The sequence below is a fragment of the Hylobates moloch genome, unplaced genomic scaffold (assembly GCF_009828535.3).
Source record: "Hylobates moloch isolate HMO894 unplaced genomic scaffold, HMol_V3 SCAFFOLD_9, whole genome shotgun sequence".
NCBI classification, from domain to species: Eukaryota; Metazoa; Chordata; class Mammalia; order Primates; family Hylobatidae; genus Hylobates; species Hylobates moloch.
The window spans coordinates 25,200,346-25,212,397 of NW_026652284.1; the positions used below are offsets into that span (position 1 = coordinate 25,200,346).

Consider the following 12,052-nt stretch of genomic DNA (forward strand, 5'->3'; position numbering starts at 1 on the left):
GCTTCCTATCCCCTCAATTTTGTGTTCAGTGGGGGAACTTAATGCTTAAAGGAGGAACACTCCCTCCAGGGAATGTGGATATGACTCCTTTAGAATTGGAAGTAGAGAGGCTGGGCGTGGTGGCTCACGCCTGTAATCCCAGCATTTCGGGAGGCCGAGGCGGGTGGGTCACTTGAGGTCAGGAGTTTAAGACCAGCCTGGCCAACATGGTGAAACTCCATCCCTACTAACAATACAAAAATTAGTCGGGCATGGTGGTGCAGGCCTGTAATCCCAGCTACTCGGGAGGCTGGGGCACGAGAATCACTTGAACCCAGGAGGCGGAGGTTGCAGTGAGCCGAGATCGTGCCACTGCACTCCAGCCTGGGTGACAGAGCGAGATTCTTGTCTCAAAAAAAAAAAAAAAGTATTGGAAGTAGAATGTTTTCCCCTGGTCATTTTGAGGTCTGTATGTTGCTTAACTAAAAGGCAGAGAAGAGGGTCAACTGTTCTGTACCTGACAGGGTGATCAGCTAGGATTGCCAGAAGGAAAGTAAGTTCCTGCTACACAATGTGGGGAGGGCAGACGACAATGACAGAAAAGAGGGAATTCACCAGGTGCCTCAGTCCCCCCAGCCCACCTTCCAGTATTGACAGTGAAGGGGAAATGTGACAGTCCAACAAACATAAGACCAGAAGAGGCTGCATTGCACAGGAGTAAAGGTTTAGGACACCCCACCTATAAAAACCCCAGTCAGCCACAGTGCTGTACACGGTTAGAGGAAAGTGGGGGTGGAGGAAGGATGCTGTGATTGCTAACTTGGGCCTGGTGACCAGCTGCCAAAGTGGGGGCTGTAGCAATTTTCTGTTATTTGCATGCCCCGTTGTCTTATTTAAAGAGCCCAGTTGCATGGTGGCTCATGTCTGTAATCCCAGTGCTTTGGGAGGCCGAGGCGGGCAAATCACGAGGTCAGGAGATCGAGACCATCCTGACACGGCTAACACGGTGAAACCCCGTCTCTACTAAAAACACAAAAAGTCAGCCGGGCACGGTGGTGGGGCGGGCGCCTGTAGTCCCAGCTACTTGGGAGGCTGAGGCAGGAGAATGGCGTGAACCCGGGAGGCGGAGCTTGCAGTGAGCCGACATTGCGCCACTGCACTCCTGCCTGGGCAACACATCAAACCCCCAGTCCAAAAAAAAAAAAAAAAAAAAAAAAGGCCCTGTTGATGACTAATGTGTTAATTTAGGCGCTCCAGGTGAATATGACTGAAGGTTAATAAGAACAGGGTGAATCTGACAAGGTTGATGGTGTTGACGAGATTGTTCCTTCCATTAAAAAAAGATGAAATTCACGTAACATAAAACTAACTTTTTTTTTGAGATGGAGTCTCGCTCTGTCTCCCAGGCTGGAGTGCAGTGGCGCCATCTTGGCTTATGGCAAGCTCCGCCTCTCGGGTTCACGCCATTCTCCTGCCTCAGCCTCTCCGAGTAGCTGGGACTACAGGTGCCCGCCACCACGCCCGGCTAATTTTTGTATTTTTAGTAGAGACGGGGTTTCACCGTGGTCTCCATCTCCTGACCTCATGATCCGCCCGCCTCGGCCTCCCAAAGTGCTGGGATTACAAGTGTGAGCCACCGCGCCAGGCCTAAAACTAACCGTTTTAAAGCAAACACTTCAGTGGTATCTAGTACATTCACAATATTGTACAATCATCACCACAACCTATTTCCCAAACTTTTTCATCATCCCAAACAGAAATTCTGCAACCATTAAGCAACAGGGACACAAGTTTTTCACCCAAAGGACAAGAGTGGGTGCTGAGGGGTAAAAGGAATAGACCTGCTTGGACCTCCTGTTTCCCTTCCACATCCACACACCCCATTCGACGAAGGGCCGACCTGCTCTGGCTGCCTTCCTTTCAGGCTTTCAGCTGGGACTGGCCAGTGGGAGGCACCATCAGGATGAAAACTGTCCACCCCCAACCTCCCCGGGTCCTCCTCTGGCAGGGGCTGTTCTAAGCATGGCCACAGTTCTAGCTGGGCAGTCCCCTCCCATGATGAGAGCTCCCTCCTCTTGCCCTTTCAGGTCTATGGGTTGTAATGGCTTCCCGTAGTGTGAGCCCTGCTGGGTCCCATCCCTGGTAGGTTCCCACGACCCCACCCACATCTTTAATTAATCCCTTAGTTGAAGGCTCTTGGTACCCCTTTGAATATACAGTCGGCCTCTGTACCCTCGGGTTCTGCAGCCTCAGTTTCAACCTAGCACAAATTGAAAACATAAAAATGAGTAAACAAAAAATAACAATACAATGAAAATACAACTTTAAAACCAGTATAACAACTTTTTTTTTTTTTTTTTTTTTTTTTAGACAGGATCTTGCTCTGTTGCCCAGGCTGGAGTGCAGTGGCATGAACATGGCTCACTGCAGCCTCGACCTCCTGGGCTCAAGCAGTCCTTCCACCTCAGCCTCCCAAGTAGCTGGGACCGGTGCACGACCATGCCTGGCCAATTTTTGTATTTTTTGTAGAGATGGGGTTTCACCATGTTGCACAGGCTGGTCTTGAATTCCTAGGCTCAAGTGATCCGCCCATCTCCGCCTCCCAAAGTGCCAAGATTATAGGAGTGAGCTACCGTACCCAGCTGACAACTACTTACACAGCATTTACATTGTATTAGATATTATAGGTAGTCTATGGATGATTTCAAGTATATGGGAAGATGAGTGTTGGTTATATGCAAATGCATCCATCTCTTGGTATCCGTGATACCTCCCAGGTACCAAAATCCAAGGAAACTCAAGTCCCTTATATAAAATAAGGTAGTATTTGTCTATAACCTCCTACATACATTCTCCCATATACCTTTTTTGTCGCCCAGGCTGGAGTGCAGTGGCACAATCTTGGCTCACTGAAAAGTCCACCTCCTGGATTCAAGTGATTCTCCTGCCTCAGCCTCCCTAGTAGCTGGGACTACAAGCATGCACCACCACATCCAGCTAATTTTTTTTATTTTTAGTAGAGATGGGGTTTCACCATGTTGGTCAGGCTGGTCTCAAACTCCTGTCCTCAAATGATCCGCCCGCCTCGGCCTCCCAAAGTGCTGGTATTACAGGCATGAACCGTTGTGCCCAGCCATTCTCCCATATACGTTAAATCATCTTTAGATTATAATGTAAATACTATATAAATAGTTGTTACACTTTATTATTTGAATTTTTTTTCCCCAAATAGTCTCAATTTGCAGTTGGTTGAATCCATGGATGCAGAATCCATGAAGGGCCAACAGCACTACACCATTTTACATCAGGAACCTGAGCATGCAAGGATTTTGGTTTCCATGTGGGTCCTGGAACCAATCCCCGGAAAATATGGAGGGATGGCTGTAACATCCATTTCCTGCTAGGGAACCGATGGATACAAGAATAATCCTTTAATAATAACAACCCTGTAATCCTCTTGGCACTAACCACTTCAGATTTTGTGAGTCAAACCAGCTCCATACTCAGGTCCCAGACTGGGCAAAGGAGATGCTTTCCTGGACAGCCCAGGTTCGAAGGGTGCCAGGGGTGCGCGCCAAGGCCGCCCCACTGCCCTCTGGTGGTTGGATCCAGGAAATGCACCTCGGGGCTCCAACCTCTGCTGAACCGAGCCCATTAGGGATTGAGCAATCCTTACCCCAAATGCTTGAAAGCAGAAGTGTTTCAGATTTTGGAATATTTGCACATACATAATGAGACATCTTGGGGAGAGAATCCAAGTCTAAACACGAAATTCATTTATGTTTCATATACAGTTTCTATCCATAGCCTGAAATTAATGTTATATATTTTATTTTTTTTTTGAGACAGAGTCTTGCTCTGTTGCCCAGGCTGGAGTGCAGTGGTTAGATCTCAGCTCACTGCAACCTCCGCCTCCTGGGTTCAAGTGACTCTCCTGCCTCAGCCTCCCGAGTAGCTGGGATTACATGCATACATCACCATGCCCAGCTAATTTTTGTATTTTTAGTAGAGATGGGGTTTTGCCATGTTGGCAGGCTGGTCTCGAACTCCTGACCTCAGGTGATCCACCCAGCTTGGCCTCCCAAAGTGCTGGGATTACAGGCGTGAGCCACCGCGCCCTGCCCAATTTTATATATTTTAAATATTGCACATGAAGCAAAGTCTTGACTGCAACCTGTCTCATGAGGTCAGGTGTGCATTCTCCATTCTGGCGTTGTGTTGGGTTTTCTGATTAGGGATGCTCAGTCTGTACACACCTGAGCTTATCTCATGCAGGGGTCACTGTCCCCACTTTACAGGTGAGAACTTGAGGGCTTCAGTGACTTCCCACTGCCCTTTTGGTCTTCCCACGGTTAAGAGCAAAATCTTAGGCCGGGCGCGGTGGCTCACGCTTATAATCCCAGCACTTTGGGAGGCCGAGGCGGGCGGATCACGAGGTCAGGAGATCGAGACCACGGTGAAACCTTGTCTCTACTAAAAATACAAAAAAATTAGCTGGGTGTGGTGGCGGGCGCCTGTAGTCCCAGCTACTCAGAGAGGCTGAGGCAGGAGAATGGCGTGAACCCGGGAGGCGGAGCTTGCAGTGAGCCGAGATTGCGCCACTGCACTCCAGCCTGGGTGACAGAGCGAGACTCCGTCTCAACAGAAAAAAAAAAAAAAAAGAAAAAGAGCAAAATCTTAACCGTGGAGCACGTGGCCCCATCCTTGCCTCCCCTGTCACTCTGACCCAGCCACCTGGCCTTTTCTCAGGTCCCAGCGTTCGTGGGCACAGCTCCCAGTTACGTTTGGGAACTTTCTGGGTCCTTTTCCACCTGGAAGCCCCCAGCTCCTTCTTCAGTCCCCTCCTGGGATCTCACTCACTCAGGACTCAGGAGGGTTCTCCTCGCTGTCCCCTCCCTCCCCTCTGCCTCTTATTCACTTCTTGCACAAACACTGGGCACTGGTTAGTGCCGCTCTCCCCCGCGGGGCAGGGCACGTCCTGCTTAGCTCGTTGTGGTATCTCAGTGCCTGCCTGGCATGTGGGAACAACCACCCCAGCAGCTGACAGCCATGAAGTGTTTCTGTGCCAGCCTTTGAACGAAGTACTTCAGGCCCTCAGGCCACCCTCCCTCCTAAAGACCCTCGTCCCCAGGAAGCAGCCCTTGACTCTATTAAAAACTCACGTTGATTTATTAGAGTATGAAAAAGATTCAGTTTCTTCTGTACAGGCGGCAGAGTGGCAGCAGCTGCGGTGGCTTGGTACGTGGTTGTCGACGTCACCCTTGCATGGTGACTCCTGCCCAAACAGCACTTGCATGGAGAGGAGGATGGACAGATGGGCCGAGGACCCATGGCCCAGTCCCCTGCAAAGAGGGACACTCTATTGCACAATCCTGAGGGAGTGCCCCCAGGGACATGGGGAAGGAGTGTGTGTGAACAAAGGTCTCTGGGGGCCCAGGATTCTGCCCAACCCACCAGCCCCGGGGGACAGGAGATCCTCAGGGGAGGCCTTCTCCCCTCCCACCACCTCCACAATGGGCTCCACAGCAGGTAGGGTGTGGTACACACAAGGGAAAGGTTCCAGGGGACAAACCCAGGGTGGGGGAAGTAAGAGCAGGCCAGCAGGACTGGAGGTCAGGCCCAAGAGCTAGGCAGGTGCCAAGAGGCCAGCATCTGTGAGGCTGGAGAGACTCTTGATTAGGAGTGGGAGTTACTTCTGATGTCACAGTCTTCCAGCAACAGTTAAGAGCCCAGCAGGCAGAGAAACGTGGGGGAGGGGGTTGGACAGACAGGCACAAATGAGGAAGGGTAATTCCTGGAGTGTGAGGAGGGAGTTAGTTAGAGGCAGAGCACTGTTCAGCCAGGGGTTTTCAAAATGTTTTAAAAACAGGAGTGCCCTCTGTGCAAACAATTATATATAGAAGTGTGAACAAACGAAACTTTAAAAGGCAGCACATTCTGGAGCCACAGCCAGTCCTTCCCCTAGCAGCATCCCCTGAGGGGCTCACTGGTCCCTGTGGGAGCATAGTTCGAAAAGCTCTGAGTCACGTCACTGTCATCGTAGAAACCACCCCTGCTCCAGGCGGAGACGCTCAGAGATGCCCTCAGCCCGCAGCTCTGAGTAAGGACAGGTTGGGTGGTAGCCAGGGTGACAGAGCTGGCAGGAGGACTATGAGACCTTGGTGGGTCAGCAGTCCCTCCCCCAGCCATGTGCCTGGTACCCCTGGTGTGTCCCCTGATAAAGCAGGGCCTGCTCGAGGGAGGCCTCAGCTCCCTCCCTTCCTGGGTGGGACCACAGCTGAGCCAGAGACTCTTTGGTTAGAAACTAAGATTGGTCTGAATGAGGAGGAGGAGGCTGAGGCAGAGGGAGGAGCCTCCGAGGCCCTAGTCCAGGTCTGGGAGAAGCCTGGATCTAGGGAGGGGCAGGGGCAGCCTCACCAGCCCCAGCAGTTCTGCCAAATGGATTGGGGAGGCAGCTCTGGTGGGGAGGATGCTTCCCAGGAGGCGGCGGGGAGGAGCTGTGCTGGGGTGGGGGCTGTGGGCCCAGCTGCCATGCGGTAGGGGGAGGGGCAGGGCCAATCCGGGTCAGGAAGGGCAAGGGGAGCCCCCAGCAGCCCCTGCTCTGGTGGGAGAGTCTGTGAGGGGACGGGCGCTGCCTGCTGGCCCTGGTGCTACTGCCCCTTGGGGATGAACGGTTCTCCCTCCCCAGGCTCAGGGTGGGGGCCTGGGTCGCTGAGGCAGCGCTGTATCCTCTGGGAGCTGGGGCTGTCACTGGGCGCGGGGGTGAAGACATCGTCGGTTCCTGGGGACGAAGTCTCCTTGCTCCTCATCATGATGCCCCCATCGTCGTCCTCGTCCTCCTCGGCCACCTTTGCAGGATCCCGGCTCAACCCCAAGACTTTGCCCTTCAGCTCCTCGTTCACCAGGTCCACAGACTCAGGTGACTGCGGGGAAGCCGGGTCGATGGTGATCACAGGCAGGTCCTCTTTCGGCTCATAGGCCAGTGGGTCTGGGGACCAAGAGCAAGGCACAAGCTGGGTTCCGCTCTGGGTCCCGGCCCAGCACGTGCCATTCGGCTGCATCAGCGCCTCCTGCAGGCCTTCTCAAGAGCACAGCTGTCCCCGTCCCCGTCCCGCCAGGCCTCAGAAGCGGGCGTCTGCGACCCTCCACCCCACAGCTTCTCTCCCTCAGACTGTGGCTCTCTCCTCTGACAGGGGCTCCCAGAGGTGTCCCTCCACAGGCCAAGACCTGGGGCTCCTCCCTGAGTCACAGTCTGCCCTGGGGCCCTGCCCTCACGTTCCCCACACATGCTGGGGGTCTTGATGGGGCAGATACCCTGCCTTCCTGCCAGGCACCGTGGCTCTCCCAGTTCCCCACACAGTCCTCACCCGGAATGTCTCTCTCCCTAGGGATGGCCCCTGACCTAGAAGCAGCTCATGGCTTGGGAGGGGCCCCTGAGGTCAGCGAGGGCCAGGCCTGTCCTCCCAGTGGCTGAGGCCTGTTCCTGTGGAACCCTATCCTCAGGAGACGGTGGCAGGAGGTGGCGGCTCAGAGCGCCCCGTCCTGAGGCCCCTCGCCAGGCCCTTACCTGAGCCGATGCGGGCCCGAGACATGGTGGGCGAGTCCAGCTTGTGGGCTGGCACCGTCAGGTAGTTGTTGATCTGACAGAGAGGACAGACGGGGTGAGCACAGGCAGCTGGGCAGAGGGAGCCCCTCAGGACAGAACCCAGCCAGTGCACACCCCACCTTCCGTATACGCGGAGTGCTCGCTCCCCCTCCCTCGTGCCTGTGTGGGCGCCCGTACTGGCCCTTCAGGAGCTCCTGAGGGCTCATCCCAGGCTCCTGTCACAGCCTCCCTGAACACACCCACACTGCCCAGCCTTCAAGCCACCCATTCCTCTGTCCCCTGCCACTGCCCTAACCCAGGACACGTCCCACAGCCCCCACGCCAATCCCTGGCTTAGAACTCTTCATGGCTCTCCATGCCCTTACACTGCCAACAAGCCCCTCGAAAGCCAAACCCTGTTCCCAGAATGATTACATTTCCTCAGAGGCTGTGGTGGAGCTTGGGCGAGTGGGGTGGGATACAGATTCCCAGAGAAAGGCAGAGGCTACCTTCTGCTCCAGCTGCCGGGCCTTCTGCCTCCGGAGAAGCATCTGGTTCCAGGCTTCCTCGTAGGGGTCTGCCACCAGCGTGTGTCTGTTGTAGGACCGCAGCTGTGGGAGGGACAGCGTCAGGGCAGTGCAGGCCCCGGAAGTCTCTGCTCATGGAGGGGTGGGGGCAGTGCCGGAGGGCGGGCCAGTCCCGGGGTAGGTGCCGAGGGGCACGGGCAGGGCAGGGCTGCGGTGGAGAGGGGCTGAAGGGCTCCTGTACCCTGGGGGTCGGGCTGGGGAGCAGGCCCTCACCCGCTGCCTGGTCTTCTGCAAGTTGTTCCTCAGGATTTTGCGGATCTCCTCCTCCTTGTCCTTGGATAGTGCTGGCAGGATGCGCTCGGAAGGCAGGGACTTGGGGTGGATGTTCCTGGGGCAATAGGGCATAGGTTAGGTCCCCAAGATTCTTGGGATCCTGGTGCCTCCCAGGTTTGGCCAGAAGGAAGTCACCCTAGGGATGACCCAGGTGGGCACCAAAGCCTCAGGTCCTTGGTGTGAGCCCACAGCTCTCTTGTCTGCCCCAACAGGACGACAGAGGGCCCCGCCCCCAGGTGGCCACCTCCAGCTGGGCTTGAGGGGCCGGTGTGTGGGAGCAGAAGCTGCCTGGTTGCCCTGGCACTCACTGCATGGAGACGGTGGAGACGGCAGAGGGGATCTTGCCCATGCCCCCGCTCTCCACCAGCTCGATGGCCTGCTTCATCTCCATCTTGTGGTAGAAGGCGATGAGCTGGGGCTCCTTGGAGCGCTCGCCGGCTATCAGACACTTCTTCACATATTTCTTATTAAACCGGTTGAGCCTGGTGGGAGGAGGAGGGAGACGGATGGAGCCAGCTTCCAGGAGTGGGGAGACGCCCAGGCCCAGGAGACCCTTGCCTGCCCCTCCCTGCCTGCCCACCAGGCCTGCCACCTACTTGTCCTTCCAGTGGTGGTGACCGTAGTGGCCACAGATGTCCTCGATGCCTGTCAGAAGGTGGTCCAGGAACTGAAAGGGGCCCAGGGCCAGGTCAAGCCTCGCTGTGGGGCGCCTTCCCTACCAAGACCTCTGACTAGCCCCACTCCCTCCTGTAGCTGCAGCCCTGCTGGGTCCAGCCCTGTGGTTCCATGAGCAGCCAGGAGGTGGCGCCCACACTCCACTCATCGAACCCAGTGGCCCTGACTCTGGGTATCTCCAAGCCTTGCCTGTGTCCAGCTGAGCCCCCTTCTCTAATCCCACCTGGGACCCATGCCTGGGATAGGTTTCAAATGGAGGCAGAGATGGCATGATGCCCCCTCCTCAGGCTCCCAGCTGCTCACACCACACCTTCCTATGGCTAGACCCTGGCAGCCTCCTGGGGCAGAGGGAGCCCCTGGGCACCGGCACAGGGAGAAGGGGCTGATGGGGGGCAGGGACTTGAGGCCCAGCTGCTCCCTATCTCCCTGTTCCTCCTTCTGCAACCGAGGGCCCAGCCCGCACTCCAGTACCTGTGTGTGGATCTCTTCGTTGATGGAGCGCTTCGTCTCTTGCTTTTTCTTCACAGCCAACAGGTCTACCAGGGGCCGAATGGTCATGCCCTGGGGGGCAGGCAGGTGTCATGCACTCCAGTTCTGCTACCCAGGCAGGGAGGCCGCAGAGCCTCCCTCCCTCACCCCAGGCCCCCAAGGCTAGGATGCCTTCTCTGCTCTGCTCTCTCCCAGGACCCAAGGGTGTGAGAACTCTCCCACCTCCCAGCGCTTATCTAAAGACAGGTCCTTAAGGCCTGCTTCTTCCTGGAGACACGGTCAGAGGTTTGACCATCAAATGCCCCCCACACTGGTCATCTGGCCTGGGCCAGGCAGCAGACAGCCTGGGTTCAGATGTGGACTGCACCACAGACTTGCTCTGCAACCCCACGGAAGTCAGGCCCCACACACAGGGAAAACTACCTCTGCACTGCCTCCCCACCAGGACTGCGAGGAGGACCGAGTAGCAACAGCAGCGGCGGATGGAACTGCACACCTGCTGTGTGACCAACACATGTGCTTGGAAGTGTTCTAGCATCAGCTCTCCAATACCCACAACACAAAGAGGAAGGTCCTTCCATTGTCGCTATTTAACAGACGCAGAAACTGAGGCTCAGAGAGGTTAAGCAGCTTGCTAAGATCCCACAGAAGCAGTAAAGCCATGATTCAAACCCAGGCAGGCTGGCTCTGGAGGGAGGCCCCCTCCCCAGTGCTGCCTTCAATGAAAATGGGCTTGGAAATTCATTAGCACATACAACTGCAAAATCAAGGTAAAAAAAAAATTTTGAAGATGGAAGCAGGGCAAGAGGACAAAAGTGGCAGCCTCCTCCTCTTTTTCTTTCTTTCTTTTTTTTTTTTTTTTTTTAGATGGGGTCTTGCTCTGTCACCTAGGCTGGAGTGCAGTGGCGTGATTTCAGCTCACTGCAACCTCCACTTACCGGGTTCAAGTGATTCTCCTGCCTCAGCCTCCCGAATAGCTGGGATTACAGGCACCCACCACCATGCTCAGCTAATTTTTGTATTTTTAGTAGAGACAGGGTTTCACCATGTTGGCCAGGCTGGTCTCGAACTCCTGACCTCAGGCTATCCGCCTGCCTCGGCCTCCCAAAGTGCTGGGATTACAAGCGTGAGCCACCACGCCCAGCCTCTCTCCTTTTTCTTAACTCGAGACAGAGTCTCACTCTGTCACACAGGCTGGAGGAGCACAGTGGCTCAGTCACAGCTCACAGCTGCCTCAATCTCCTGGGCTCAAGCTATCCTCCCACCTCAGCTTCCCAAGTAGCTGGGACTACAGGTGTGTACTACCATACCTACTAATTTTTTTTTATTTTTTGTAGAGACAAGGTCTTGCCATGTTGCCTAGGCTGCTCTTGAACTCCTGGGCTCAAGGGATCCTCCTGCCTCAGCCTCCCAAAGTCCTGGGATCATAGGCATGAGCCACTGTACCAGGGTCCCCTCTCCCTTTAAAGGACAGAAAATAAGCCCAGCCCCAGGTTTCCCCTATTTTTTTTTCTCAAGAGAATGCAAAGATGTACCCCATCTACGGCTTTTTGAGTATCAGTGCCCAGAAAAGACAGAAGGGATGGTAAAGAAATGGAGGCTCAGACAGAGTGTTTTTCATTTGCCCAAGGTCAGGCAAAGTCAGGTAAGGCAGAGCAATTTGCACCATCACAGGCTGGGCTTCCTTGGGGACCTTAGGCAGGAGAGTGGCTCTCAGCTAAGCGTGAGCCGTTTAAATGCACAGAAATCACTGAGCAGCAGGCTGGAAGGATTCTTGGGAATCATCTCGCCTGGTTCCCTCACTTTACAGATGGGAACTGAGACCCAGAGAAGGGTGGGGGTCTTTCTTAGGGTCAAACAGACACCAACACAGAGCTAGGGCTGACTCCAGGCCTCCTGCTGCCTGGCTCATGGCCCTTTCCAGTTCCCCAGGCTGTGATATTATTCCCATTTTACAGATGCAGAAACTGAGACCCTAAGATATGAAATCTCTTGCCTAAAGCCCTACAATGAGTTAGTAGCAAAGAGAGATCTTGGGCCTGTTGACTGTACCCACTTCTCTTTTTTTTTTTTTTTTGAGATGGAATTTCACTCTTGTTGCCCAGGCTGGAGTGCAATGGCGCGATCTCAGCTCACTGCAACCTCCACCTCCTGGGTTCAAGTGATTCTCCTGCCTCAGCCTCCCAAGTAGCTGGGATTACAGGCATGCATCACCATGCCCACTAATTTTGTATTTTTAGTAGAAACGGGGTTTCACCATGTTGGTCAGGCTGGTCTCAAACTCCTGACCTCAGGTGATCCACCCCCCTCAGCCTCCCAAAGTGCTGGGATTACAGGCATGAGTCACCGTGCCCAGCCAGTACCCACTTCTCTTAATGCTCTATGAGTTCCAAATTAAGTTGGGCAGCATTCTGGTTCCTTTACATTCTGATCAGTCACTCTGCAATGACTCATCACAATTCTC

General features: G+C 54.7%; 1 protein-coding gene across 3 annotated transcripts in view; it reads right to left on the reverse strand.

The window, feature by feature from the left end:
- The window catches only part of SLC9A1 (solute carrier family 9 member A1), an 84,190-nt gene that overhangs the window by 19,610 nt on the left and 52,528 nt on the right, over positions 1-12,052 (reverse strand). For 2 of the 3 annotated variants that reach the window (XM_058444009.1, XM_058444008.1), the window contains exons 6-13: positions 9,571-9,660; positions 9,021-9,091; positions 8,733-8,906; positions 8,365-8,479; positions 8,074-8,175; positions 7,547-7,619; positions 5,142-6,967; positions 2,183-2,239 (exon numbers count right to left, since the gene is read on the reverse strand). In XM_058444009.1, coding sequence (XP_058299992.1) covers positions 6,630-6,967; positions 7,547-7,619; positions 8,074-8,175; positions 8,365-8,479; positions 8,733-8,906; positions 9,021-9,091; positions 9,571-9,660 — 963 coding nt within the window. In that variant the 3' untranslated portion in view covers positions 2,183-2,239; positions 5,142-6,629. Of the gene's footprint in view, positions 1-2,182; positions 2,240-4,429; positions 4,453-5,141; positions 6,968-7,546; positions 7,620-8,073; positions 8,176-8,364; positions 8,480-8,732; positions 8,907-9,020; positions 9,092-9,570; positions 9,661-12,052 lie in introns of those variants that run through there. The other variant, XM_032759450.2, reaches the window with a different exon arrangement.